This window comes from Mauremys mutica, chromosome 5 (assembly GCF_020497125.1).
Source record: "Mauremys mutica isolate MM-2020 ecotype Southern chromosome 5, ASM2049712v1, whole genome shotgun sequence".
NCBI classification, from domain to species: Eukaryota; Metazoa; Chordata; order Testudines; family Geoemydidae; genus Mauremys; species Mauremys mutica.
Genome location: NC_059076.1, coordinates 71,845,750 through 71,871,084, shown reverse-complemented (window position 1 = coordinate 71,871,084; position 25,335 = coordinate 71,845,750). Strand labels below are relative to the sequence as shown.

Here is a 25,335-nt window from a genome sequence, read left to right as displayed (position 1 = left end):
ATGTAGTCTAATAGAGGCTTAAGAATATGTTGAGGAAATCATCCTTCCATATGTTTTCCAAGTGGTCTTTATGCCATGCAAGTCCCTGCCCCCCAGCCTGGGTCCTCCAAGGGCAAGCAAGCAGGAAAAAGGTGGTTTTGATGGGACGCCCAGGGGCGCCCTGCCAGTTCTCATCAGGGTTCCACCTTCATTAAAGCTTCCCTTCTCCAATCGGTTGTGTGCTTTCCTCCCGAAGTGGTCGCAGCTAACCTTGGACTGATGGGTCCTCAACACCGTCTCCAAGGGCTGCACCCTCCAGTTTACTTCCTCCCCGCCCAGCCACCCCTCCAGCTCTGGTTGGCTTGGGAGTTCCCCCAGGCCAGGGACAGGATGGACAAAGTCCTCACGGTGCCCGAGCCAGTGATCACCTCCTTACAGTGGTGGTCCTCCCTGAGAAACATGCTCCTAGGGGTCCCGTTCAGGGGCAGGGCCCCGTCGCTGGAACTGGTGTCCGACACATCATACCTGGGATGGGGGGCCCATGTGGGAAACATTCATACCCAAGGTCTGTGGTCAGCTCAGGATCTGACCCTCCACATAAACGTCAAGGAACTCAGGGAAGTATGGCTGGCGTGCATGGCCTTCCACTCGCACATGGAGGGCTGGGTGGTCAGGGTCCTCGCAGACAACACAGCCTTGATGTTCTACATCAACAGGCAAGGTGGGGCCCGATCCTCTGTTGTCTGCCGCAAAGCCCTCATGCTGTGGGACTTTTGTATAGCCCATAACATCTGCCGGGTGCCCAGAATGCGTGAGCGGATAGCTTGAGCAGGGACTTCTCCTCTCAGCACGAGTGGTCTCTCCACCCAGAGGTGGGGCACAGACTTTTCCAAGTGTGGGGAACTCCCCAGGTGGACCTGTTTGTGACTTGGCAGAACTGTTTACTGTCCCCAGTTTTGCTCCAGAGGGGGCTAGGACAGGGCGTTATTTCCAATGCCTTCCTCCTGTCCTGGTCAAGCCAGTTTCTCTATGCCTTTCCCCCATTCCCACTGATTGGCAAGGTCCTGGGAAAGATAAAGGCGGACAAGGCCCGGGTCCTTCTGATTTCCCTGGCTTGGCCCAGGCAGCATTGTTACAGGACCCTCACGGGCCTGGCAGTCACCGCACCATGGTTGTTGCCATCCCGCCGGGACCTGCTCTCCCAGTACCAGGGCCGCCTCCTCCACCCCAACGTAATGCCACTCCACCTCATGGCAGGCTGCTCAATGGTTAGGTAAGGAGGAAAGGACATGCTCGGAAGGGGTTCAACACATCCTCCTAGAAAGCAGGTAACCCTCCATGTGCCGAGCCTACTTGGCAAAAGTGGTCTTGGTTTTCCAGATGGGTGGACAAGCGGGGCACTTCCCCAGTGGCTGCCCTGATCCGCTTATTGGATCATCTCTTTCCTTATGTTAGTCCCCCACTCTCGCAGTGGGTCTTAAACCTGGTGTTGGCCCGTCTCACGGGGCCCCTGTTTGAGCCACTAGCCATGTGCTTCTGGTCACACCTCTCGTGAAAGGTGGTCTTCCTGCTTGCAATCACGTTGGCTAGGCAGGTCATGAAACTCAGGGCCCTGATCTCCGAGCCCCCATACACTGTTTCATAAAGATAAGGTCCAGCTCCACCCACACCCTTCATTCCTCCCGAAGGTGGTATCCCATCAGGACATTTTTCTGCTGGTCCTCTGCCGCAAGCCCCATGTGTCCAGTGAGGAGCACCGCCTCCACACATTGGATGTGCGATGGGCTCTGACCTTTTATCTGGAGTGGACTAAGCTGTTCAGAAAGTCCTCGCAACTGTTCATCGCCTCAGCCGAGCGCATGGAAGGTCGGCCGATCTCCACTCAGCAGCTCTCCAACTGGATCACCTCATGCATCTGTACCTGTTATGACCTAGCGGGAATCCCTCCACCACCAATTGTGAAGGCGCACTCAACTAGGACGCAGGCCTCGTCAGCTGCCTTTTTGGCCCATGTCCCTATTCAGGACATTTGTAGGGCTGCCATGTGGTCTTCAGTTCACATGTTCACCTTGAATTATGAGATTCTCTCTCAGACCAGGGAGGATACCGGGTTCAGCAGGGCTGTTCTCCGTCCTGAGAGTTTGTGAAGTCGTTCCCACCTCCAACAGATATAGCTTGGAATCACCTATTGTGGAATGCACATGAGCAATCACTCAAAGAAGAAAAGACCTTTTCCGTAACTGGTGTTCGAGATATGTTACTCATGTCTATTCTACATCCCGCCCTCCTTCCCCTCTGTCGGGTTGTCTGGCAAGAAGGAACTGAGGGTCTGGGGAGCACACACCACCCCTTATACCGTGCCATGGAGGTGCCACTCCAGGGGTCACTAGGGTCGTCCCCTATGGGTACTGCTAGGGAAACACTTCCGGCACCGGTACACATGGTCCCCCTTCCCCCCCATACCATTGTCCCCCATTATCTACCTCAATGGTGGAGGCTCCATGTGCTTCTCCATTGCCCCCTTATCCCATGAAAGGGACCCCATGTTCCCCTCCATCCGTGATTCCATGTGTCTCCCCACATTTCTCCTTCTCCCCAAGCCATCAGCTCTGTGTCCGTCCCCACCATGTTATGGGCTCTGTGTGCGCCTCCTTCCCCCCACCATTCTTATTTATTTTCCTTCTGTCTGGGAGATGTCATTCAGAGTGCCAACATTTTAAATTGTAATGGGAAGATGGTCAGAGCCAAATGTGAGTATTGTTATTCTGGAAGGTGGTAATGGCTGCCATCAACTGGTGGTAATGGCTGCAATCATCTTTGACCTATGGTGATTGAAGCTGCTGGGTCTTCTAACCAAATTTAAGGAGCTACATTCTCTATTTCCCCCTTCTGGCTGTCCAGTTTTCACCAAAATCAATATGGTTCTGGCTACCGAGGCCTAGAACATTCCCTAAAAATTTGAAACTGATGGGATGTGGGGTTCAAATGTTATTGTGTTATGGACAGGGAAAAGCCAGTGTGTCTTTCAGACATTCATTCTACATATCTGTTGTACTGATAATTCCAGATGTAGCATCTCTTATCAGCTCCTTCTTTTCTGTCTCTATCAGGATTTTCCTCTACATCGGTTGTTGTTTATTTACTAGTTCTTTGTACTGGCAAAAGAACAGACTGTAAAATCTCAAAGTCCCTTAGATATTTTTTGGTTTGTTTCATTGTAGCTTCTGGTACCAGCAGTGGCACTTCACCAGATCCTACATCTTTGCCATGTCATCCTGGCTATGTTGTGAAGTCTCAGAGATTTCCCAACAGATGGGTGGTGATTGCAAAGGCCAAAGCATAATGTACCATGATTATTCATTGTGAGGTTTCACACCGTGGATAAACCACTTTATTTGGATCTACAATACAAGAGGATTGATGATAGTGACTGAGATTTCTGTTTCCTGATCTGCTCTTGTGAAATCTATCTCAAAGTAAATAATTGATGCCACTGAAGAGAACAAAATCATAGCTTCATTGACAATGGTACCTTGCCTTATAGTTTCTATAATAGTTTTACCTTTCCATGGGGTCAGCCAGACATTGCTTACACTAGGGCCAAGTGTTAACTCAGCTATACTAGCAAGGATGGTATTTGAATCCAGATGTCGTTCTTTTTAAAAAAATGCTTTGTTTGTTAATGCAAAATATTTAATTGATCAGCCAGAAAAAAACTCTAAATAGAAAGTTCAGTAGTTCACTAAATGAATGAAATGTTTATGGATTTTTTTTCTCCTTATGAAAATGTAATCCAGTCTAAACCCAGGATTTTCTTTTTCATATATATATATATATAATTGACTTTGTGAAAGAATTAATAATACATTTTCTTCAGAATAACAACAGTTTAATCTGGACGGGCAAGAAAATGGGATAGGCAGGAGAAATGGAAAACGCTTAGGAAAATTATCCTATCAGAGCAATGATCAACAGTGAAGCAATGATCAGCAGTGATGCACCGATGCAGTCATTTATACAGGGCTCAGACGTTTTAACTATCATCTCATGGAAACCTTTATTTGTGTGGTAACTGTGAAACAGGATTTTCAAAACAACAAAAATCATATTACTTATAGTTCAGATTTAAATATATTAATGGATAGCGTTCATTTCTCAAAATGACATATTGGACCAAATTTATCACTAGTGTAAGAAATGGGGTTTCACCAGATATGAATTTGGTCCAATACAGTAGCTTTGACTCATCTATATTCATCAATTTCAAATCAATATTGTAAGTGGCATCATTAGAATCACTGACTCCTAGAGAACTTTGCACACTAGCTCTATAATCAGGCACAAGCACAGCTAAATGTGAGCACAGCTAAATGTAATAGCATCTGTTAACCGTGTGGCTGTTCATGGTATCAGGGGATGATGTCATGACATGTCCTGTGTTCTCTTGTGGCTGCATAGGCCAATCTGTGAGGAGATGATGTCATATAGGAATGTACAGGGTCCCAATGGAGCCTTGACATCGTGCTTGGCCCCTTTTGAGTCAGTTTTTCATGTCAGTGTATCTTAAAGTATTTAGTCATTATTGATAGTTGCTCTCCATGCAGTGGCTGTGTCTTTGAAGTTAATGGTATGTATGCCACATGAGTTGAGGTACTGCTTAAGTTTATCTTTGAAATGTTTAAATTGACCACCTTTTCTGTGCTTTCCAAGTTCAGCTCACTAAAGAAGACTTGTTTCAGGAGACTGTCATCACCCATTCTGATAACATGACGTGTCCAGGAGCTTTAATGATCATTGCCTAGATGCTGGTTGGTTTTGCTCTTTCAAGTATGTTAGTTTTTGACACTTTGTCTTGCCAGCAGACCTTGAAAATAGATAAAAGACTGCCGCCTCCTGGAGAACTTTAACTATAACTAGACACAGTCAAACCAGTGAGCATGGCTAAATATAATAGCTTCCATTAGCACAATTATATGGTAACAGATAAGGGCATGGAGGGGAGCATGGACAGACTCCAAGCTAACAGAAAAATGGATATGGGAGGATCAAGAGCCAAAAATGGACATTCACAAACCAATGAGCTAAATGGAGAACTGGGAGAGTGCAGAACCCAAGAAAGTAATGGAACAGTTACCCAAGAAAGCAGTGGAGGAGATAATGATTAACTATGTCAAGGGCTGCAGGGACATCAGGAATAATAGAGAAGTCTAATTCAGACTTAATAAGGACGAGTTAATTAGTGGTCATGACTTCAGTAGAGTGAAGATAGTAGGAAAGAAGGAGGAAATAAGATATGTGTTTTTCAACAAAGGGATCACAAGTGTTTACATGTAGCCAAAAGGGAAGAAGACACAAGGGAAAGAACAAGACAGAAGTTGGAGATTCAGGTGAGGATGGGAGAAAGAAGCAGAGAGGATAGAAATTCAGCCACTTTTTTTTTTATTTTTTAAATGAGTGAAGATGTAAGGAAGAAGATTTTTTTAGGTCCTGGTCCAGCACAGTATATAAACACACATTTAGACTTTTCTGGATCAGGGCCTCAAGGAGAGGGCCAGAGTAAGATCTGGCAGTTATTAACCTAGAAAAAGTTTATTAGAAGTTTATTATTAAAAGAGAAAAATTGTGACAAATGATATTTTCTCCCTTCACTTGCGTATCGGGATGCTAGATTGTTAGATTCACACATTTCCTGTCTGCCTTGAATACACTCTGATGTCCCAGAGGCAGTGGGAGAGCCATGCCCTCATATATGGGCTTTACACATAGCTTCTGTCTCTTTAGTAGCTCTTCCAGACTGCTGAAGTTTTGTGCAGAAATGAAAGCACATTCACCTCCTAAGGTCTGGCCATTCTGCATGGGATTCTGAATACCACTGGATGATTTGGTTCTTTAAGAGGACTGTGTATTACTTGCTTCCTGTCACCTGTATGCTGTGCCCAACAGTTGTTTGGGTGTGTAAAGGGGTCATTTTCCTGAATTTACCCTACAGCTGCAATATGTAGCTACAATGTGGTGCATTAAAACAGACAAAAAATCTCATTTTTGAGTTGCCTTGCTTCTGCTGTTTTCTGTAATTTTCTTAATGCCAATTAACGTTTATTTTTGTTTGTTCATTTAAACTAAACATCACTTTCAAGTGTACTGAACCAGAGACACCAGTTTTTTTTTCTTTGATGTTCCTCCTTGACTCCTCTTAACATTAATGGGAGTTAAATGTGTGCTCATCAAGAAGAAACAGACCTCTAAATTAAGTTCTGTTACTCTAAGATTGTCTCTGTTGTGTTTCATAGCTTTATGGAGAGCTGTAATTTCTGTGGGTTTTCATTTGCTGCACTTTTTGATTAATCTTTAATTTCTCCAGTAATGAATTCCATTTTTCCCTTCAGGAAAGGTCTTAAAACAATGTGTGTATATATAGTGAGCATAAAAGAAGACGCATTTAATATTATTGAGCTGTCTTGTTTTTGTTTTTCTGTGACAATTAATGGAATATTAAGCATCTGAAAAGCTACAGAACTGCAAATGAGGTAAAAAATGACTGGAGAAAATGTAATTATTCAAATTAAAATTTATTAGAACTTGCAATTAGTTTAGAAATCAAACAGAACAAAGTGTTCAACTTCTAAGCAAAATATTCTTATACACTGTTCATGTAGGTCACATCAGCACTTAGTGAGGACTTGAGATACTGTTTAGTTTCAAGAGTCAACATCAAACACTGTGCCAGTAATTTAAAACTCTACTCTTCCTGTGAACTAGTCATGCTGTCACATGGTATGTTTACACTGCAATCAAACACCGCAACTGGCCTGTGTCAGCTGACACAGGCGTGCAGAACTCAGGCTATGGGGCTGTAAAATTGCATTGTAGACATTTGGGTGAAACTCAGGATCACAAAGCTGAAAGAGCACTATGGTTGTGACCTCTTTTTCCTCACAGGTCCCCTTCCCTCCAACAAGCCCAGGATTCCTGTAATACATGTAATCATTTTCTGTAGGAAGGTTCTTTCCTAACTTCAGCTGATTTCTCGCAGGGAGAAGAACCTTTCAATTCCATTATTTTCTAAGCACTGCTACCTGGCCTGTTAACTTACATTCAGGGACATTTCAGCTGGTCTGCTCCTATCTCCTTTCTTTATGGGAAGCTAGCCCCTAGGCCTGTTTTTGTTTCACAAACAAACTTTCCCCAGTAAATAGTATAAAGTTAACATAGGATAATTTGTGTCAACTTGCTCTTTAAGTGCACTCTGTCGTAGAAGCCCAGAATGCATTAGTTCTGGGGCCACAGTGAGACTGGTCATTCCCTAATTATAATATATTGATACCCCCTTGGGTGAGAAAGAAGTATGTCAGAATTACTCTGAAAGCAGAGTAATTAAATCCATAAAAATGTAATGAGGGGGTTCAGAAGGAACATAGAATAAGTATACAGAATAAGAATTGTAAGAGCCACAAGGATTTGAAGAAATGTAAGAGAAGTTGAGACAGATCCTTGGGGTGAGTGAAAGAGTTTGTTTTGTTTTGTCTGAAATTTGGAGAAAAAATATTTGACATATTTAAGTTGTGAAATACCAAAAACAATTACTGGGCAGTTCAGACCCGGTCCTGGGGATCAATTCTGTCTCCAACGAATATGAATATCTCCCCTTGACTTCAAGAGGAGTTATTCATAAGCCATGTAGAGAAGAACATGCCTTGGAGTATTAAAATTTCACCTGTTGCACCTGGAGGGGATTTCATGCCCAGCAGGATGAAAACAAATTAATCACACAGAATTCTGCAAAACAACATTTCTTCCAACGGAGCCAAGGGAATCCTATGTATCTAGGAGCATGTATAAATAAGCTAAATATCTAGTATATTAAGTTAAAGTAAACTTTGACATAGATTTTTAGAATTGCAAAAGAACAAAGGAGAAAGAGCAAAGACCCGTGATCTGATATTATGTCACATTCTGAATCTCGGTGAATTCCTAGGTTTTGAACCTACACAGACATTTTTTGTGTTGACAGATCATGCCTTGACCGGTGTTTGACCTGAATATGAATCAATTTGCAAGCTACCATTTCTGATTACCATATAGCACAACGTAAATGTTTTTGACACTTAGACACTGGGAAACCAAGCATGGATTAACTAGGCCTGTCTGTATATGGTATTTGCATTACTTTTCTGTAATTAAAGACTAATGAGCATGCCCTTTATGTGATATTTTACTTCACTTATAACTTTATAAATATTTCAACTTTGGGATAATTAGGTAAATTGAACTTGATTAATTAGTAATGCAATCAACGAGTGTAGTTTGAGAAAGTATATTACACCAAAAAGTGGAATTATAAAACATTTTAATAGGCCCTGAGTAGAATCTTTAACAAAAGTTCAATGTTTTGAGAAGCCAAATTCACACATACGTGTGTGTGTGTGTCTGTCTGTCTGTCTCTCTCTCTCTCTTTATTATTGGGGTGGGGGTTGAAAGAGGGGAGAAAGAGAGCAGTTAGAAGCACCACTTATTATCCAGGGTGCCTGATGCTTCGCACTATAAGACACAGTTCTCAGTTGCTTATAATTTCACCTGTTTACCATTTCACATATTTATGCCATCTTCCTTGACTGATTTTTAAAGAAATTTTCAGTGAAAGCAGTCCATTTCTGAGAATTAGAGTAGGGAAAATTACCTTGTTTTTGCCCATGTTAAAAACTTTTTAATGACCTTTTCTTTGGAAAGTTCTAGAGGCCCTGTGCTTTGGCGTAGGACCTTGAAATTTGGCAGTCGGATGGCCTTTATGTCTGGGATGTACCTTTTGCAGTCCCTTTGAAAATCTGCCCAAATTTGGCCAAGTTATACACATTTGAAAAATCCCAGTTTGCACATGGTCTGTGCAAAGACTTCTTAGATTTTTAGCAACTAAATTCCCTCAAAGATTGTGTGTGACTGAGCATTCTCCAGCTTTGGGACTGAGCAAGACTTGACCTACAATTGCAGCTTGGGGCTGCTATGGGACATGCTGGGTCTAGGCCCGGGGCCTGAGACTTAGAGCAGAGAGACTCTTTTGTGCTCTCAGTGGTTCTAATGCAGAGGGGAGAAGAGCCAGATCCGCTTGGGTGTGGGGGGAGGAGGTTGGGATAAGAAGTCAGGGAGTGGAGACTGTTGAGGGAGGGGAGAGAGAAACAGGGACTTGGAGTTGGGATGTCGGGAAAACTGCAGCCTGGTCTACACTGCGGGGAGGTGGGGGGGGGGGGGGGATTGACCTAGGATATACAACTTCAGCTACGAGAATAGCGTAGCTGAAGTCGACATATCTTAGGTCAACTTACCTCACGTCCTCACAGCGCGAAGTCAACTGCCGCCGCTCCCCCATCGACTCCGTTTCTGCCATGGGGGAGTACAGGAGTCGATGTCAGAGGAATCGGGGATTGATTTATCGCATCTACACTAGACGCGATAAATCAGTCCCTGATAAATCGATCACTACCCGCCGATCCAGCGGGTAGTGTAGATGTACCCTGGGATAGGAAATGTCAGCCTCTGGCTCCTAAACTTTTGAATGCTTGACTTTGCAACCTCAATAATATTCTTTAACATAGTTCTTTATGTATTTTGCTCTATATTACACACAATCACACATACCCCAAGCACAGCAACCTTATGGATATATTATAGATAGTTACAGGATAACTGTATTGATGTGGCTATACTTGGGGGACAGGAAGCATAAAACGGGAATATTTACTATGAATTATTTTGCCTTTATTATGCCTTTATTGATACTTTAAAGTTAAAACAACTTGTTTATTAAGTGTTTCTAGTGAAAATTATTTTAGTCAAACATTCTGAACACAATATAAAAAAACCCTTCCTTTTAACAGGTGACACTTTTTAGAAAATCCCACTAGGCACCTACCTACATCTTTAGGTGCCTAAATACCTTTGAAAAGCTGACCTAAAATTAAATGACTTCCTCAAGGTGACACAATAAATGGCATTAGAAAATAGGTGACCTGATTTTATAGTCCCTTTTTTAAAATTGCTGCACTACACTGTGCTGAAGAAAGCTGGCAAGACCAAGAGATATATAGGAGAATGAGAATTGTTTATACAGATTTTCAGTGTCCATTGTAAATTGCTTTCTCTGGGTCATAGCTTTATAAGCAATGTATCATCAGTTCTCTTTCAAGCACAATAGACTTTTGATTGCTAGGGGTCCTGGTTCAAAAGCACATGTTCTTTTGGGGGGGGGTCAAAATATTGCTTGTATCCCGCCAGGTGTTTTTTGTTGTTCGTTTTGTTTTTACAGTAGTGCTAATCTGCTGAAATAGCTTTATTTTAAACTCTTTGGAAGAAAGTTCAATAAACTCTTATTGAATGAGTAGGTAGCACCATGCATTAGTGGTTAGTGTAAAATAAAAGAAACATCAGCTGATGCTGATTATAAACTAAAATATTTTTTTAGACTTTTGGAGGATGTTTAATTTTAATACATACTTTTACAGTTTTAATTCTTATGCTCTAAAGCCTAAAAACTTGTTTATTGTCAGCATCAGATGATCTTTCCTAATTTTGCACTAACCACTAATCAAGTGTGTTACCTACAAACATGTCTGTATGTCTTATAAGTGCATTGAGAACATCACAAACATATTTAATGTTTTTTTAATGTAAAGTTTTGAGCTAAAAACGTAGTCAATTGGAAATAATATCCAAGAACTGCTGATGCTATGATATCGAGAGGATTATTTCCAGTTGATTAAGTGAGGTTTTTAGCTCAAAACTTATATTAAATATATTTGTGCTTTTCTCATGGCTCTTATAAGAATTATATATGGACATAATTATTTCTAAATTGTACTAAAAATTTTACTTAAAGTTAAGGTTGCGAAAGTGAATTTGCTTTCAACATAAATGCTAAAGATACAATCGCCAGTTTATACAACACTGATATCCAGAATGATCTCAATTCACATAATGTACACTCAAAACATCCAAAGATACTCACATATTCAACTCCACAACTCTTGGAGGAAGGAAGCATGAGTGGGATAAGTGTGAGTTTTTCTTAGAGGAAAACAGTTGTGTGGGGTTGGAGGAGATGTTCTAAATCTCTGTACACTCACAGCCCCTTTGTTGAATTGCTTACATTTTAATTGTTAGGGGCTAGAGTGGGAGCTGGAGGTGGTGGTAGTGCAGAGGACTATGGAAGGGTCGTGTGTGTGTGTGTGTGTGTGTGAATTAAGGCATATTGGAGGGACAGAGACTTAAGGGGTCTCCCACTCCCCTGCTCCAGACACACTGAATCACTCATTCCCCAGCTCCAGATTCCAGAAAGTTTGTTTAGAGCTGAGGAGCAGGGCCTGAGAATAGACATGGAGCTGGGGACTTCTCTCTGCCCCAGTTTTGTCACTGACTAGCATTAGATTCATCATCCACATGAGTGGTCAGTAGTTCCGACTAAAGATTATTCACTTTGACAAATAATTCTGCTATACAGACATATGTAATCCAATTTAACATTTGGAACATATGCACTAGTAAGTATCAGCTGAAGCTGAATTGAATTACTCATGAGTGCATTTTCTTATTAGAACTATACAGAATGCCCTGTTTAATTTTAAAATAAATTCCCACATAATAAATTACTGGCCTGTAAAGAACTTTCATTACCTAGATAAGTTACAATTAAAGATGACAGCTACCTTTCAAATATGAAACATTTTTGCAGTTGTGTAATTACTAGTTATCAGTCATCTAAAAAGTATTTCATTAATGTGCTAATATTAATGTTCTAGAAAGAGTTCCTGTTTGCCTCAACACAGTGAAATTTTGATAAGATTTCAATTCACATCAAGTTCACAGTCCATACTGTGCACTAGACGAGGAAGAGTTGTGCAGAAAAAATATTATGTGATACTGTAATCAAACTGCATCATAATGCATATGCACACGGGGGCAGAAATAACATTGTGTGGGCAACTTTAATTCTGGCATTTCTTATCTTTTGAGTGCTTTACTTTGCAATTTAAATAACTTAGTGTTTTTTGTCTGTAATTAAGTCTAACTTTCTCTGCAAAGAATATCAGAGCACTTTACAAATCTTAATTTATAGATGGGGCTGGTAGCACCATTCATTATTGAGGTTACTTGATGCTTTCCATTTAGAGACCTCATTTTCAGTTGCTCATTAGTATGCTAACCTTTAACCATTTGGGCTGAAATTTTCCATTGTGGGTGTTTGGCTCAGGCAGAATTGTTTGGGAAAATTGCAGCCAAAATAATCTGGCCATTTCTGAGAATAAGGCTAGGGAAAATATACAGGCTTTTCCTGTGTTAAATTCAGGTGACATTTTCTTTGAAATTCTCTAGTGCCCCTATTCTTTGGAGTAGGTACTTGAAACTTGACTGGGAATGGGGCCTTTGCATCAGTGATTTGCCTTTTGCCATGTAATCTACTCAAAACTGATCAAGAAATAAGCCTTTGGAAAAAACTGCAGTTTGCATATACAAAGTAGAGACTTTCTAGACCTTTGAAGCTAAAAATCTCCAAAGATTCTGTGCTCACTGATCATGCTCCAGTCCTGGGCTGAGCAGAACTTTAGCAGCAATTGCCATTCTGGTCTGCTGGGGATAGGGTGACCAGACAGCAAACGTGAAAAATTGGGACAGGGTTTGGGGGGTAATAGGAGTCTATATAAGAAAAAGACCCAAAATCAGGACTGTCCCTATAAAATTGGGACATCTGGTCACCCTAGCTGGGGATCATGCCAGGTCCAGGCACTGACACTTGAGTGCAGAGTGCCTGCATTTCTTGTGTTCTCAATGGCACACACACCCTACTTGGTCCAGGCAGAATGGAGGAAGAAGCTGCCTGATTCAAATGCAGAGGAGACAAGAGCCAGAGCAGGTGAGGAGAGCTGAATGGAACAAGGAGCCTCGGGAGGAACTGAGACTGCAGGCTGCGGGGAAAGATGATACTTGGTGGATATGGAGAATGGGATTGGGATCCAGGTAGATAAATGTGGAAAGGGGCAAAGACACTAGGATAAGGAGCCATGGAGGAAGTGGGGAGGACACTGAGTTTCGATGAGGAACCTGGAGAGGAAGACTGGGAGGCAGTGGGTGGGGGTGGGGGACGAGTGAAGTCAGTAGAAGGAGAGAGAGAGATTGGCTGAAGAGCTGGGGGGGCAGGAGAGTAGGAATGGCTATGCAAGGTGAATGGAATCAGGAATGGTGGGGCAGAGATTGGGACTGGGACAGAGTCTGGAGTGGGGAGACTAGATTGGCTGGGCAAGAAGACTGGAACTGCAATGAGAGGCCTGAGGAGTGGTAACTAGGACTGGCTAGAAGAGGAGTATGGGACTGGGATGACATGCCAGGGAGCGGAAGGGACAGAGAAGAAGCAGTCAAGTAGATGATGGAATGGGTAGAAGAGCCTATGCTGACTAGAGCACATTCCCCTCCCAAGGCTAGATGGACCCTGAGATTTCATTCCTCTGCTATCAGCAAATAGCTGTGAAATCCACAGACAAAAGTGAGACTCATCCCTGTCTAGTGCTGATCCAGATGGGGTTACAACACACTACAGCAACCAGGTGTTTAGTGAGCTGAAGTGGTATAGGTCTACATGGTGGGTCTAAAAGTTCACATCACAGCTCCCGTTGACTTCAGTTGCAGTTGTGAATGCTCAGAACTTCTGCAAATCAGATCCAAAGGTCTTAAGAAGGGAACCAAAAAAATTTGAGAACACACAATTAGCAACCCCCTAAGAAAAGTTTGGCATTACTTGCCCAGCATTGCTTAGGAACTCTGGCAGGAACAGAATCCAATTATCCAGGGAATTATTCAGCGGCCTTACTCATCATGAGACCATGCATTCTTTTCATGTAATCTCCTGCCTCATTCACTACACTCATTCCAAACTCTCATATCCTGCCCCTACAGCAAGTGGCAGGACCCTTACCACCCAAGGAGGGTGGAGAATCCTGGGCCTAGGCCAGTCTGTATTCCACCTGGGTCCCATGGCCCACTGGGGATATTATTTGGCGACTCCTTCATGGAGTTGTGAGCACAGGCATGTACTTGGCACAGCCTCAGCACTTTCTGCAGCAAGAGAGGGACCTTGGCGCACATTTACATTGAGTGCACCAGGTTGCAGCCCCTCTTACAGGTCCTCTAGAACCTCCTCCTCCTTCTGGCTGCACTTTTCCCTGCACCTCCTGATTTATGTACATCCTATCTGTATCCTCATGAAGTTGTGAGACCTCTTGGCACTGGCCAAGTTGGCCGTCCAGCATACCAGGAAGACGAAGCTGGACATGGGGAGGGTGCTCTGTGATTGTAGGGCCTACTTCAGATCCCTGCTGAAATCACATCTCTGGGCAGAGTTCCTCTGGGCTGTGTCCACTGGTCCACTGGATGCCTTAGAGGAGTAGTGGTCACTGTCTGGGTTCTCTGCTCAGTGTCCCCCTCTGGATCCCTGCTTTTGGACCTCAACCCTTATTACCATCCCTCCTTTATCACTAGTTGTTCCCTGTGTTTGTTCAATGCCTGGGACTGGTAGCTCCGCCCCTTAGGCTGAGGATAGGGGCCTTTAGATGTAGATGGGCTTGTGCCCACCTGTCCCTCAGAGCTTCAATAGGTACACTTATTCCAATTTCTGCAACAAATGAGGCACAGGTCCTACAGACCAGTCTCCTTCACTACACAACCCTGATTCATCCCCAGAACAGGTCCATTCCATGCACTGAATGAAGCAGGGGTCCTGTGGAAAATATGTGATCATGTATTTAAAGACCATATTTTAATGCATACTCACGAGGGGGCTAAATTAAGGTTGCACAGGCACCCTTATTTCTAGCATGTCCAAAATTTGAGTACTTGACTTTGCAACCAACCTCAATAATGTTATTTTAACAATGACTTGTGTGTGTATTATATATATATATATAGAGAGAGAGAGAGAGAGAGAGAACAGGGATAAATTTACCTTTGGTTAAAAAGCAGCTTGCCTCTGGAGTAGAACTTGGCAGAATGTTAGAAAAACATATGCTTTTTAGTTTATAGGGCTTTTAACATTGTAACAAGAGTGATAAATACAGAACTCGTATATATCAAAATAACATACATTGTAATAATTGTAGAACAAATGTGACTTTCCCATGCTTAGAGTGTAAGAATAACAAAACTGTATGATTTATATCTAAATATGGCATGAAATCATTGACATTTTTCTTAGAGATTTTTAATTGCTGCTCCCCAGTGCACTACACAACAGTTTAGGATGAGAAGTAAAGGATGTTGTGTCCATTTGAAACTATACAAAGGACTTAAGTAAGCAGAATATCGGAATACAAATTGGAATTTGTCTAGCAGGACCTTGACAGTATAGAAAGCTAGCAACATTTCATCTTGAAATGTACTGCCAAGAGGCTCTGACATAGTAGTAACTATATTTCTATATAAAAGTGGGATTTTTTTAAGATACTTTGCAGTATATCACTATGAAGTCAGAAGTGCCTGCACTTGTATTTAAATGTACTAAATTCAAACAGTTTAAGCACCATAATAACATACAACTAAGGATGTGGTGAAACTGCCAGGTGACTGAGCTCAGAGGGAATGAGGATCAAGGGATGAAAAAAGTACTAAATACATTAATCAATAAAATGAAAAGTTTCATTTCACAACAGAAGAGACTTGTAATTGTATAAAAAAGTGAGGTGGGAGGGGAGACATTTAGATGAGATATTAACAACTAAACTGTAAACCCGAGATAAGAAATGAGGAATATTGTGAAATCAAGCAGTGAGTGCCTTGAAAGTTTTATTCATTGTACTTTGAAGATTCAGTCTTTCTCCATAGATTGATTTCAAACAAACAAAAAAAAAACCAACCCTGCAATACTGTCAAATTAGACCACATTGATGTAAATATAGTCAAAATATTGTTTGCTTGTTTTTTCTCATGAGGAAGTGTTTCTCTGGCATCCCCCTGTTTTCTCTCCATTCTGTCTCTCCCTCTTGCAATCTATCCTCACACTTTCCATTGCATCAAGCACTCCTTAGGAGTTTTTCAAGCATTGTATTTGCATTTTGTATTGTCCAAAGATAGGTGATTGAAAAGGAAGCAAGGAACTCTGACCTCCTTGGGTCTCAACGGATTGTCTTTGCAGGATTTCTGTCCCTAGCTAGCCTATGGAGCAAGGAAAAGAGATTTGGACAAGAATTTAAATCATCTTCATAACATCAGTTTAGTGGCAGCACTGTATATCTGGATGCATATTGATTCATTTTTTGATTCGTGAAGACACCATGTTTCTTGTGGACTACTGGAGATGTAGGGCCTGATTTTGCCTTATTATTTATGTACATCGCAGCAAATTTAGTGTAGAGTGAGAGTAAAATTCTAGCACAAACCTGAGTGAAAATACTGGAAGTGTTGTGCACCCACTTTGTACTCACTATTTGTATTTGTCCATGACTACAGAAAGTGAAAATTAGGGAAGAATATGTTCCTTAGAATTTAAGCAGAATTGAATCCTTTTGTGGGATTTACCACTGAATATGTAGACTGTGTAGCCAGCGACGCAACAGTGGGTGATTGGCACTGGTTAATAAACCTTTATCCCCTTGAGAAGGTCCAATGGAGTGCCTATGGGTGGAATAGAGGAAACCCATGGATGAAGAAAATGTCCCCAGAAAGGTGGATGAGCCTGAGTTTTTGGTGGCCAACTGTATCCACAGTTTTGGGACAATACCCATCCAGAAATGGGGCAGTTGTGGCTGTGTGGGTGCTTTTTTCAACTCAGAGTAGTGTTCTGGCTAGAAGCTGCAGCAGGCTTATCCCAATCATCTTGACCAGAGGTGGCCAAACTGTGGTTTGTGAGCCACATGTGGTTCTTTTACCATTAAAGTGTGGTTCATGGAGCTCCCCACCCTACCCCACATTCTCCACATACCAGACCAGGGTGGAGAAGCTCAGGACTTCTGCCATGCAGAAGGATGGTGAGGTATGTGGGCTTCTGCCCATCAGGAAGGAGGGTCTCAGGGAAGGAGCAGGGCTGAAGCCCTGAGCCCCGTCAGGCACCTCCCGTGGGGCTGAAACTCCAAGTCCCAACAGGCGTGCCCCCGGCTCTCGAACTTCTGAAGATTGTTGTGTGTGCTTCGGAGGGTCAATAAGTTTGACCACCCCTGGTCTTGACCTTTGTCTTGCCATTGGAGTTCTATAGTTCCTGCCAGGAGAGAAGGTGAAGGGCCTTTGGCAATCCCTTCCTTCTTTATTTTGCTTAGGTGTGCACATCAAGAGTCTGTGCTCGATGGTTGCTTGTTCTGATAGGGAAGGACTCAGACCTTTGGCAGCAGCTCAGTTGTCCAAGCAGCTCCTTGCACCAATCTGGGAAAGACCCTAGAAAAGGTGGGATAAAGAAGCTTCTTTGTTCCTTCTTCTTTTACGGCTCTAAACTAATCATTGTTTGTTGGAACATTTGCACTGTGTTAACTGGACTTGACCTTGAAGACTATGAACTTCGGAAAACAGTCATAATTGATAGCGAACTTCATCAGTTCAGCATTGATATTGCAGCCTTCAGTGAGACAAGGCTTTTGGAAATTGGATCACTAGATGAAGTAAATTATCACTTCTGTTGGTCTGGGAAACCTGACAATGAACCAAGGATAGGTAGCGTTGGATTTCCTGTCAAGAAGTCTGTCCTCAGTGCATATACCCTTCCAGTACCTATCAGTGAGAGGATCATGCGGCTGGATGTGAACATGAACTTGAGAATCCTGACTCTTCTGTCCAATTAAAAAAAACCCAACACTTGATTATTCCAAACAACAAAAAGATGAGTTTTGTTCTCAGCTAGAACAAATAGTTGAGAATGTCCCCACAAAAAGCAGACTCGCTCTTCTCGGTGATTTCAATACGTGTGGGGGTGAGGATTTGGAGCACTGGGGACACATCATTGGTAAACACAGCACAGGTAGCCTCTTCAAAAATGGCTAGCTTTGTGCCTCTTGTGAGATTATAGTCTCAAACGCCTATTTTGCCATCAGCAGCTGCAGCAAGGTCACATGGAGGCACCGTTTCTCAGGATCATGGCATAAGTTTAACCTTATCCTGATCCATCCCAGAAACATTCACGATATATTATATGTTCAATCAATGCATAGTGCTGATTGCGACACTGATCATGCTGTTGTTAGGGCCAAGCTCCAATTACATCCTTAAAAAGATCTGTTCTGTGAAGCCAAAAGGTAAACCTCAACATCACTAATATGAAGGATTCTGACACTTGTACAAATTGCCAATGTGCACTTGAGCTTGTTTTTAAAAATGATCAACCTGATTCTGACACCTTGTGAGAAAATTTTAAGAATAAGATGCTGGCTGCTGTCAAGGATGTCCTTGGAACAACTAATAAAAAACATTGACTGGTTTGCAGCATCTGAACATCTGCTGCTCCCACTTATAGAAAAGAAAAAGCAAGCTCTCCTAAGTCTACTTCAACAACCAATCAAGCTCAGAACTCTCAAGTTTAAGGAGGCTAAGGCTGTGGTTCAGAATGCACCAGAGAATATGCCCAGAAATATTGGTAAAACCTATGCAGAATTATTCAGATCTGTTTTGAAAGAGGGACCTTCATAGTACCTATAATAGAATTGAAGGGGTACTTGGTCCACTTTGTAAAAGAACAAAAACATGAAAGCAAAAGATGGTACCATATTGACTGACAGGCAAAAACAGCTTGACCAACGGACTGAGGATTACAAAGAACTCTATTGAAAGAATGACATTGTCTGTGATACTGCCTTAGCTGCCATTTCCCAGCTTCCAACAGTGCAGGAGCTGGACCAAATACAGACTCTTGAAGAAGTAGAGAAGGCTATCAAAGAGATTGCAACTGGAAAAGCAAGCAGCAGGCAATGACCAATTACCTCCCGAGCTCCTAAAGGCAAGGGGGAGAAAGTTTGCAAGTGACATCTATGCACTTCTCTGCACCTGTTGGAAAGAAAGCCATATACTCCAGGAACTGAAAGATGCAAAGATAGTTCAGAGATGAATGCTCCATGACTGACACGTCCTTCATATTGCGCTTGTTTGCAAGAAAAAAGCCATGCACAACAGGCACCTCTCTATGTAGCATTCATTGACCTACAAATGTCCTTTGACATGGTTAGCAGGAATGCCATCTATAAGATCCTGTTGAAAATTAGCTGTCCACAAAAGGTGCTTTCCCTATTCAAGAGTTCCACAAGGGAATGAAGGCAACCATCCAATATGAAAATGAAATATCATCCAAGTTTAGTATTGATGCTGGTATGAAGCAAGGCTGTGTCTTAGCGCCCACTAGCTTTGGTATCTTCTCTATTCTTCTTAAGTATGCCTTTGAAAATGATCAGTCTGGGATCTAATTCAATTGAGGATGGCCAACAGCTTGTTTAACATCAGATGATTCCAGCACAGAAGGCACGTCACCCAGCTTACTGTTCAGGATTTTCTTTTTGCAGATGATGTTGCATTCATGTCTAAATTATCTGATGAACTGCAGGTCATGATGAACAAGTATTTTGATGCATGCACCAAGTTTGGCATGGTAACCAGTATCAAGAAAATAGTCGTTAGATTTTAGGTGGAATGTTGGTACCTTGTCAATAATGAAGCTCTGGACAACATGGATCACTTCTGCTATCTTGGCTCAATTATTACCAGCTCACATAACCTTGATAGGGAACTTGATGTAGAATCTGCAAAGCTTATGTTACCTTTAGCAAACTTACCTTATGTGTTTGAAACAACAAATTGCTAAGCCTGAACACAAAGGTGTCTGGTTTATCAAGCTTGTGTCCTCAGTACCCTCCTTTATGGATGTGAAAACTGAGTCACCTACTCCAAGCAGGCAAGGAGATTGAACAGTTTCCACCTCCACTGTCTTAGAAAAATCCTCGGAGTTACTTGGAAACAACAGATCACCAATAATGAGATCCTTGAGAGAGCCAGCCTGCAGTCTGTGCAGACTATGCTGGACATTCACAGGCTTCACTGATTGAGACACATGGAGTGCATGCCTCAGGATTGTCTGATGAAGGCTGTGCTCCGTGGCCATCGTAAGAACCACCCACGATGCAGAGGAAGACCAAAGCTCCCATACAGCAACAAGATGAAGCAAGACCTCAAGAAATTCAGCATCCCTCTGACAACTGGGAGAAACCTGCCCAAAATCATTCAGTTTGGAGAAGCCAGGTTAAGAATGGTGCCATCACCTTGAAGAGCCATCAGAGAGACCAGGCTGAGGTCTGCAGGCAACATAAGAAGCAGAGTATGCTTCAACTTCCATCTGGTGAGTGGATCTGTAGCCACTGTGAGAAGGTTTGTCATTTAATAAGTGCCACTCATAGACTGACTTTGTCTCGTCTACTTTCATCTGTCAAGATGCTGAACAGCCACATTATTACTGTGAATAGAAGTGGAGTGGTTAAATAACATTAATGAAAAGAACTAAATGTACAGCAATTCAGAGCCCTGACCCAAGTTCTAATTATGTTAGATGAGCATTTTTATTAATATAATAAAATAATTTATTTAAAAACATGTACCTATTTGAATGGAGCACACCGAAGTCTTGGCACCCATTAAAATCTCTGACCAGAAGACGACACACACACAAAAAAAAACCTCTTAACAAATGAAATCTTCTGTATTTTACACTATTTGAATTACAACCTTTTGCATTTTATCATGATTTTAAACAGTAAGTCTAATTTAGGCTCTGCAGAGAATTATGCACATGCCTAATTCTAAGTGGGTAGTGCCATTAAAGACAGTGGTATTAGACACATGCACAAGTCTTTGTAGTTGTTTAATTAAGCTGGAACAACAAGAATCTCCAAGATTTAAAAAATGAAAAAATGCAAATTTTGCACAGAAATGTGTATTAAATTTACTATGTGGCAACTTTCCACACTTTCTCACCCACCATTATGGACAATATAATGTGTTCTATGCCATCTCTGCATTGGAATAGTAGAGAGTTGCACAGCCTCAGTAGGAACTCCCAGAAGCAGATACCTTCCAGTGCTCGAGGAAGCACAGGACAAGTAAGCCTGCAGTTGTGCCCTTTAAAAAGGATGAGTTTCTTTCAATGCCAAGCTAGCTTTGCTTGCTGTTGCAGAGAAGGGAGAGGGCATGTTTTGGTCTCTTCCTGATCTTTTCTGAGAGATTAGTTGCTGCTGTGAGCTCTGGGTTTGTGTAGACCTTGATCTGAGCACAAGTATGGGGTGTCTGGCTCTTGCTCAGGACTGCAAGAGATGAGGATCCAATTGTCCCTCATCCCTCTCTCTCCTTCCCCTCCACCAAAATCCACTGCCTGTGAATCTGTGCAGTGCTGAGCATAAAATCAAAAATTCTGAGATCCGTTTCTTTCATCTCCTCTAACAGTCTTCTTCCGGGGTGCTTTTCTCATATATTTCTGTAAAATAACATTCCAGTTTGTCCTGCTCTATGAACACTGGGAACAGTTATGTGACAGAATTGAAAAGACCAGGTGTATAGAGAGTTGACAAAAATCAACATGAGATGAGGCTGAGTTTGAATACTTTTGTGTCTGGAAATAACAGACCGAGTTTACAACCTGAGCTGCTGCTGTTCCCACTGGCCCACATTCCAACAAATACCTATGCTCCCCCAAGTTGCCATCTTCCTACCCCTTACCTTAAAGGAAGTTAGCAAGAGAAAGTCAAAGCCCTTTCCAAGCAGTGTCAGCAGTCACTATAGAGAATGCCAGAGAACCTAGCCACTCGGGTAATGTAGTTTGGTTCAGCTGGAACTAAACCAAATAGAAGATGAGTCAGGGAGTGTAAGAATAGACTTCTGGTAACTTTCTCTGACTTTGGCTTATGCCTCAGAAAATTCCTCCTGTTTTTCTTTGCCATTTGAACTTACCCTCTGAAATAAAAAACATTGGGGTTGTATCTCCTTCACCTGACTGAGCAGAGGGAAGTCTTCCATCCATCTACTGGAAGGCTAAATACTCTCTCTCATCTTCTTTTCCTTCTGCTTCTTTCACCCCACAAAAGCTGCTTACTAGGTGACTACAGATTTGTTCCTAGTATCAGACTGTGAAACCGTCCTACGGATGGTCCTACAGACCAAAATCAAGAACGGATCTTTGTTTGAAGAGGTTCATGGGATCAGTGTGGCCTTATTTTTTTTCTAGCTATATAGAAGAGTTTAACTTTTTAATTAGAAAAACAATGATCATTTTATTTTTATCCACCTGTATGTATTGTCCATGTTACTTTCTTTTTTTGAAATTACATTTCTGGTTTTTGTTTTAGTGTTGTTAATGTTGGAATGTCCTTAATTTTTTAGCATGTTTTACACACATTGTATACAAATCAGAACTAAGCAACCTTCAACTTAGTTTTGTATTGTAGAAGATAGAGCCCAACTGAAAGTGTTGCTATGTGGAATACATTAAATTGTATTGTCTATGACATACTGGCTTTATTTTGAGTAGGTTATTGTGTTACTAATAGAAATGTATGAATTGTTAAACACTATAAATAGATTCCTATTGCTGTCCTTGCTATCTTATTGATCATTAACATATACAGAACAGGTAGAATCAATAGTCTGAGCACCCACATGTATTCTCTATGCATGAAGCATAACAGAAGAAAATACTATATCTTTACAGAACTTTAAATAAATCTACTGAGTTGGTGTCAGTAGTTTACTGTATCTTCAGAACTTTGACATAACATAGGGATTTTGTCATACCTGTAACTGGGTGTTGCAATATGTAAGACAAATAATGGAAAATCTGGACAGGCACCATTTTTACAATATCAGTGGCACTCTTAATCTAGTCTTCCTTGCCTGGAACTATGATTTAGGGAGCCATACTAATATGGCTGCACAAAGTAGGAAGGGGCTTATTTCCCTTTACTCTCCTGTGTAGCTACATCAGGGATCAGCAACCTTTGGCACGCAGCCCACCACGGTAAGCACTCTTCCAGCCAGGCTGGTTTGTTTACCTGCTGCGTCCGCAGGTTCAGCCAATTGCGGCTCCCATTGGTCACGGTTTGCTATCCCAGGCCAATGGGGGCAGCGGGAAGCGGCACAGGCTGAGGGACGTGCTGGCTGCCGCTTCCCACAGCCCTCATTGGCCTGGAGCAGCGAACTGCAGCCAGTGGGAGCCGCGATCAGCCGAACTTGTGGATGGGGCAGGTAAACAAACCGGCCTGGCCCACCAGGGGGTCTACCCTGGCAGGCCACGAGCCAAATGTTGCCGATACCTGAGCTATATTATAGTGATTCACAGCCTGGCCCATAGTTAGTGTCTTCACAGCATGAGTGTTGTACGTGAAGGTGGATTGTGTACATATTACTGAATCTATGTAATTAAACAAATGCATTATTAATAGAGATAAGCATAAAAAAACCACCACCTGAAATTAGAGGACAGAACATTGCAGCTTGTTTCCATCTTTAATTCAAACTGTAAAGTGCAAAGGTAATATATACTGTACACATATTTATCTAGCATTTGTAACCACAAAGAACAAGAAGTGATGAATGACTACAAAAGGTCCTTTAAAATTTTCAATTTTAACTGGAATTTATATTATAAAATATATTTACGTTAATTCTCATCATTCTCTTATTACAGTGCAAACTAGAATTTCAAGCATGTGTCTCAGGAAAACTGATTTCTGTGAAGTGTGAAGGACGTTGCCCTTGCCCTTCAGATAATCCCACAAGTATAGGCAAAAATGGTCAGAGGGGTAAGTAAAGGCAATTTGTGTTTTATTTTTTAACGGAGTATTTTTAGAGAGGAATATGATTTTAATTAATGGACGAGCACAGCAGTAAATGGTGATTATTCTAAAGAAAAATGAGATTTTTTTCTTACACTGGGTTTTGAAATAACAGCTAGAGTAGAAGACAGTATTTTTCAGCACAAACTATAGTGTAAAACCATTGTTGATATTTGTATTATTGTTCAACACACCATGCTTAGCACTGTATAAAACACACAGAAAAACACAGTCCTTGCTCTAAACTGCTTTCACTCTAAAGGTCAAGAAAACAAAGATGCACTAAAGAATCCACGGTGGGAAGTAACTTAATTTAAAAAAAATATTCTTGAGTAATAAGTAGCAGCAATTGTATTGTTGTTATGTACTGACAACTAGAGGGCATCATGGAAAAGGTGAGCTTGTATGTGAGAACTGAATGAAAAGAGATTAATGGCTTTGTGAACCAGGTGCACAGTATTTTTGTGAAATTTGGGTCAGCAGAGAATTTGGTTTCTTTGTGCTGCTTCTCAGCCCCTCGCGCAGTGGGTAAAAAGGCTTTGTGGCCAACCGCTTCTAGATTCTACTGATTCCTGGGTGCTGGAACAGCCCATCATGGCTGCATGAAGCTGGTGTAAATTATAGAACAGCAGGAGTTTGCTCTAGTGGCTGCTAGATGCATGACCTCAGAGTTGGGAGGCACAGAAAGGTTGTTTAAATCCACCTTTGCGCACACACCTCCTAAGTGTGCCAAATGCAGCACAGCTAGAGCCTGGGACTTTGTCTTCCTTGCTCTACATTTAAAGAACCTCTTTGTGTATAAATGCCATTTTTCCTCAGTGGAATATATGAATACTGGTGTTTTGAAGATATTTTTCTCTGGCAACATTATAAAGAAAAAACAAATAGCATTTATGGTCTTTGGTGTATATTATTATATCAGTACTTTCTGAGGCTAATTTATTAACTTTCATGGGCTATTTTAAATTATTGTGTAGAGAATTCTTATCACCTCCATTGTAAAAGTTAGCTGCTGTTTAAGTACATTTTTCTTATAGTTTAAAATAAATATTGGATTAGTTAATTTTAGGCAATGAGTTTAAGTAACCACAATGAACACGGATACATGTGCATGCACACGCAACCAATTACAAAACTGTGCTAACACATCACTTATGCCACTGGTTTTTTCTGCAATAACATCACTAATTGTTATATAAATACTGTCTGTAGTGTAAACTGCTGCACTACAATAAGGCATCAGAGTTTTTTAATTACATTAATTTTTAGTTGCAGTTTAGTACCTGTTATCAGGGCTTTACAAAATTCCGCAACATCTACTCATCCTAGTAGCTCAGGTGAAAAATACTGAAGCAGGGGTAAACCTCAATTAGCTTAATTGGTGCAAGTCCCTGCATGGTTCAGCGGTACCAATCACTGGTAACTAATTGCTGATTCAGGGCTATTTCTGAGTATAGACCAGGGACTCCCCCATGCGTGGAAGAGAGATGACCCTGCCTGGCTACCTGCTTCCTGCTTGCCCACCAGTAGGCATTAAGTGGAG

At 41.7% G+C, this 25,335-nt stretch overlaps 1 protein-coding gene across 7 annotated transcripts in view; it reads left to right on the top strand.

The window, feature by feature from the left end:
- The window catches only part of SPOCK3 (SPARC (osteonectin), cwcv and kazal like domains proteoglycan 3), a 379,532-nt gene that overhangs the window by 270,638 nt on the left and 83,559 nt on the right, over positions 1 to 25,335 (top strand). For all 7 annotated transcript variants that reach the window (XM_045020001.1, XM_045020004.1, XM_045020003.1 and 4 more), the window contains one exon: positions 23,645 to 23,759. In XM_045020001.1, coding sequence (XP_044875936.1) covers positions 23,645 to 23,759 — 115 coding nt within the window. The remainder of the gene's footprint in view (positions 1 to 23,644; positions 23,760 to 25,335) is intronic.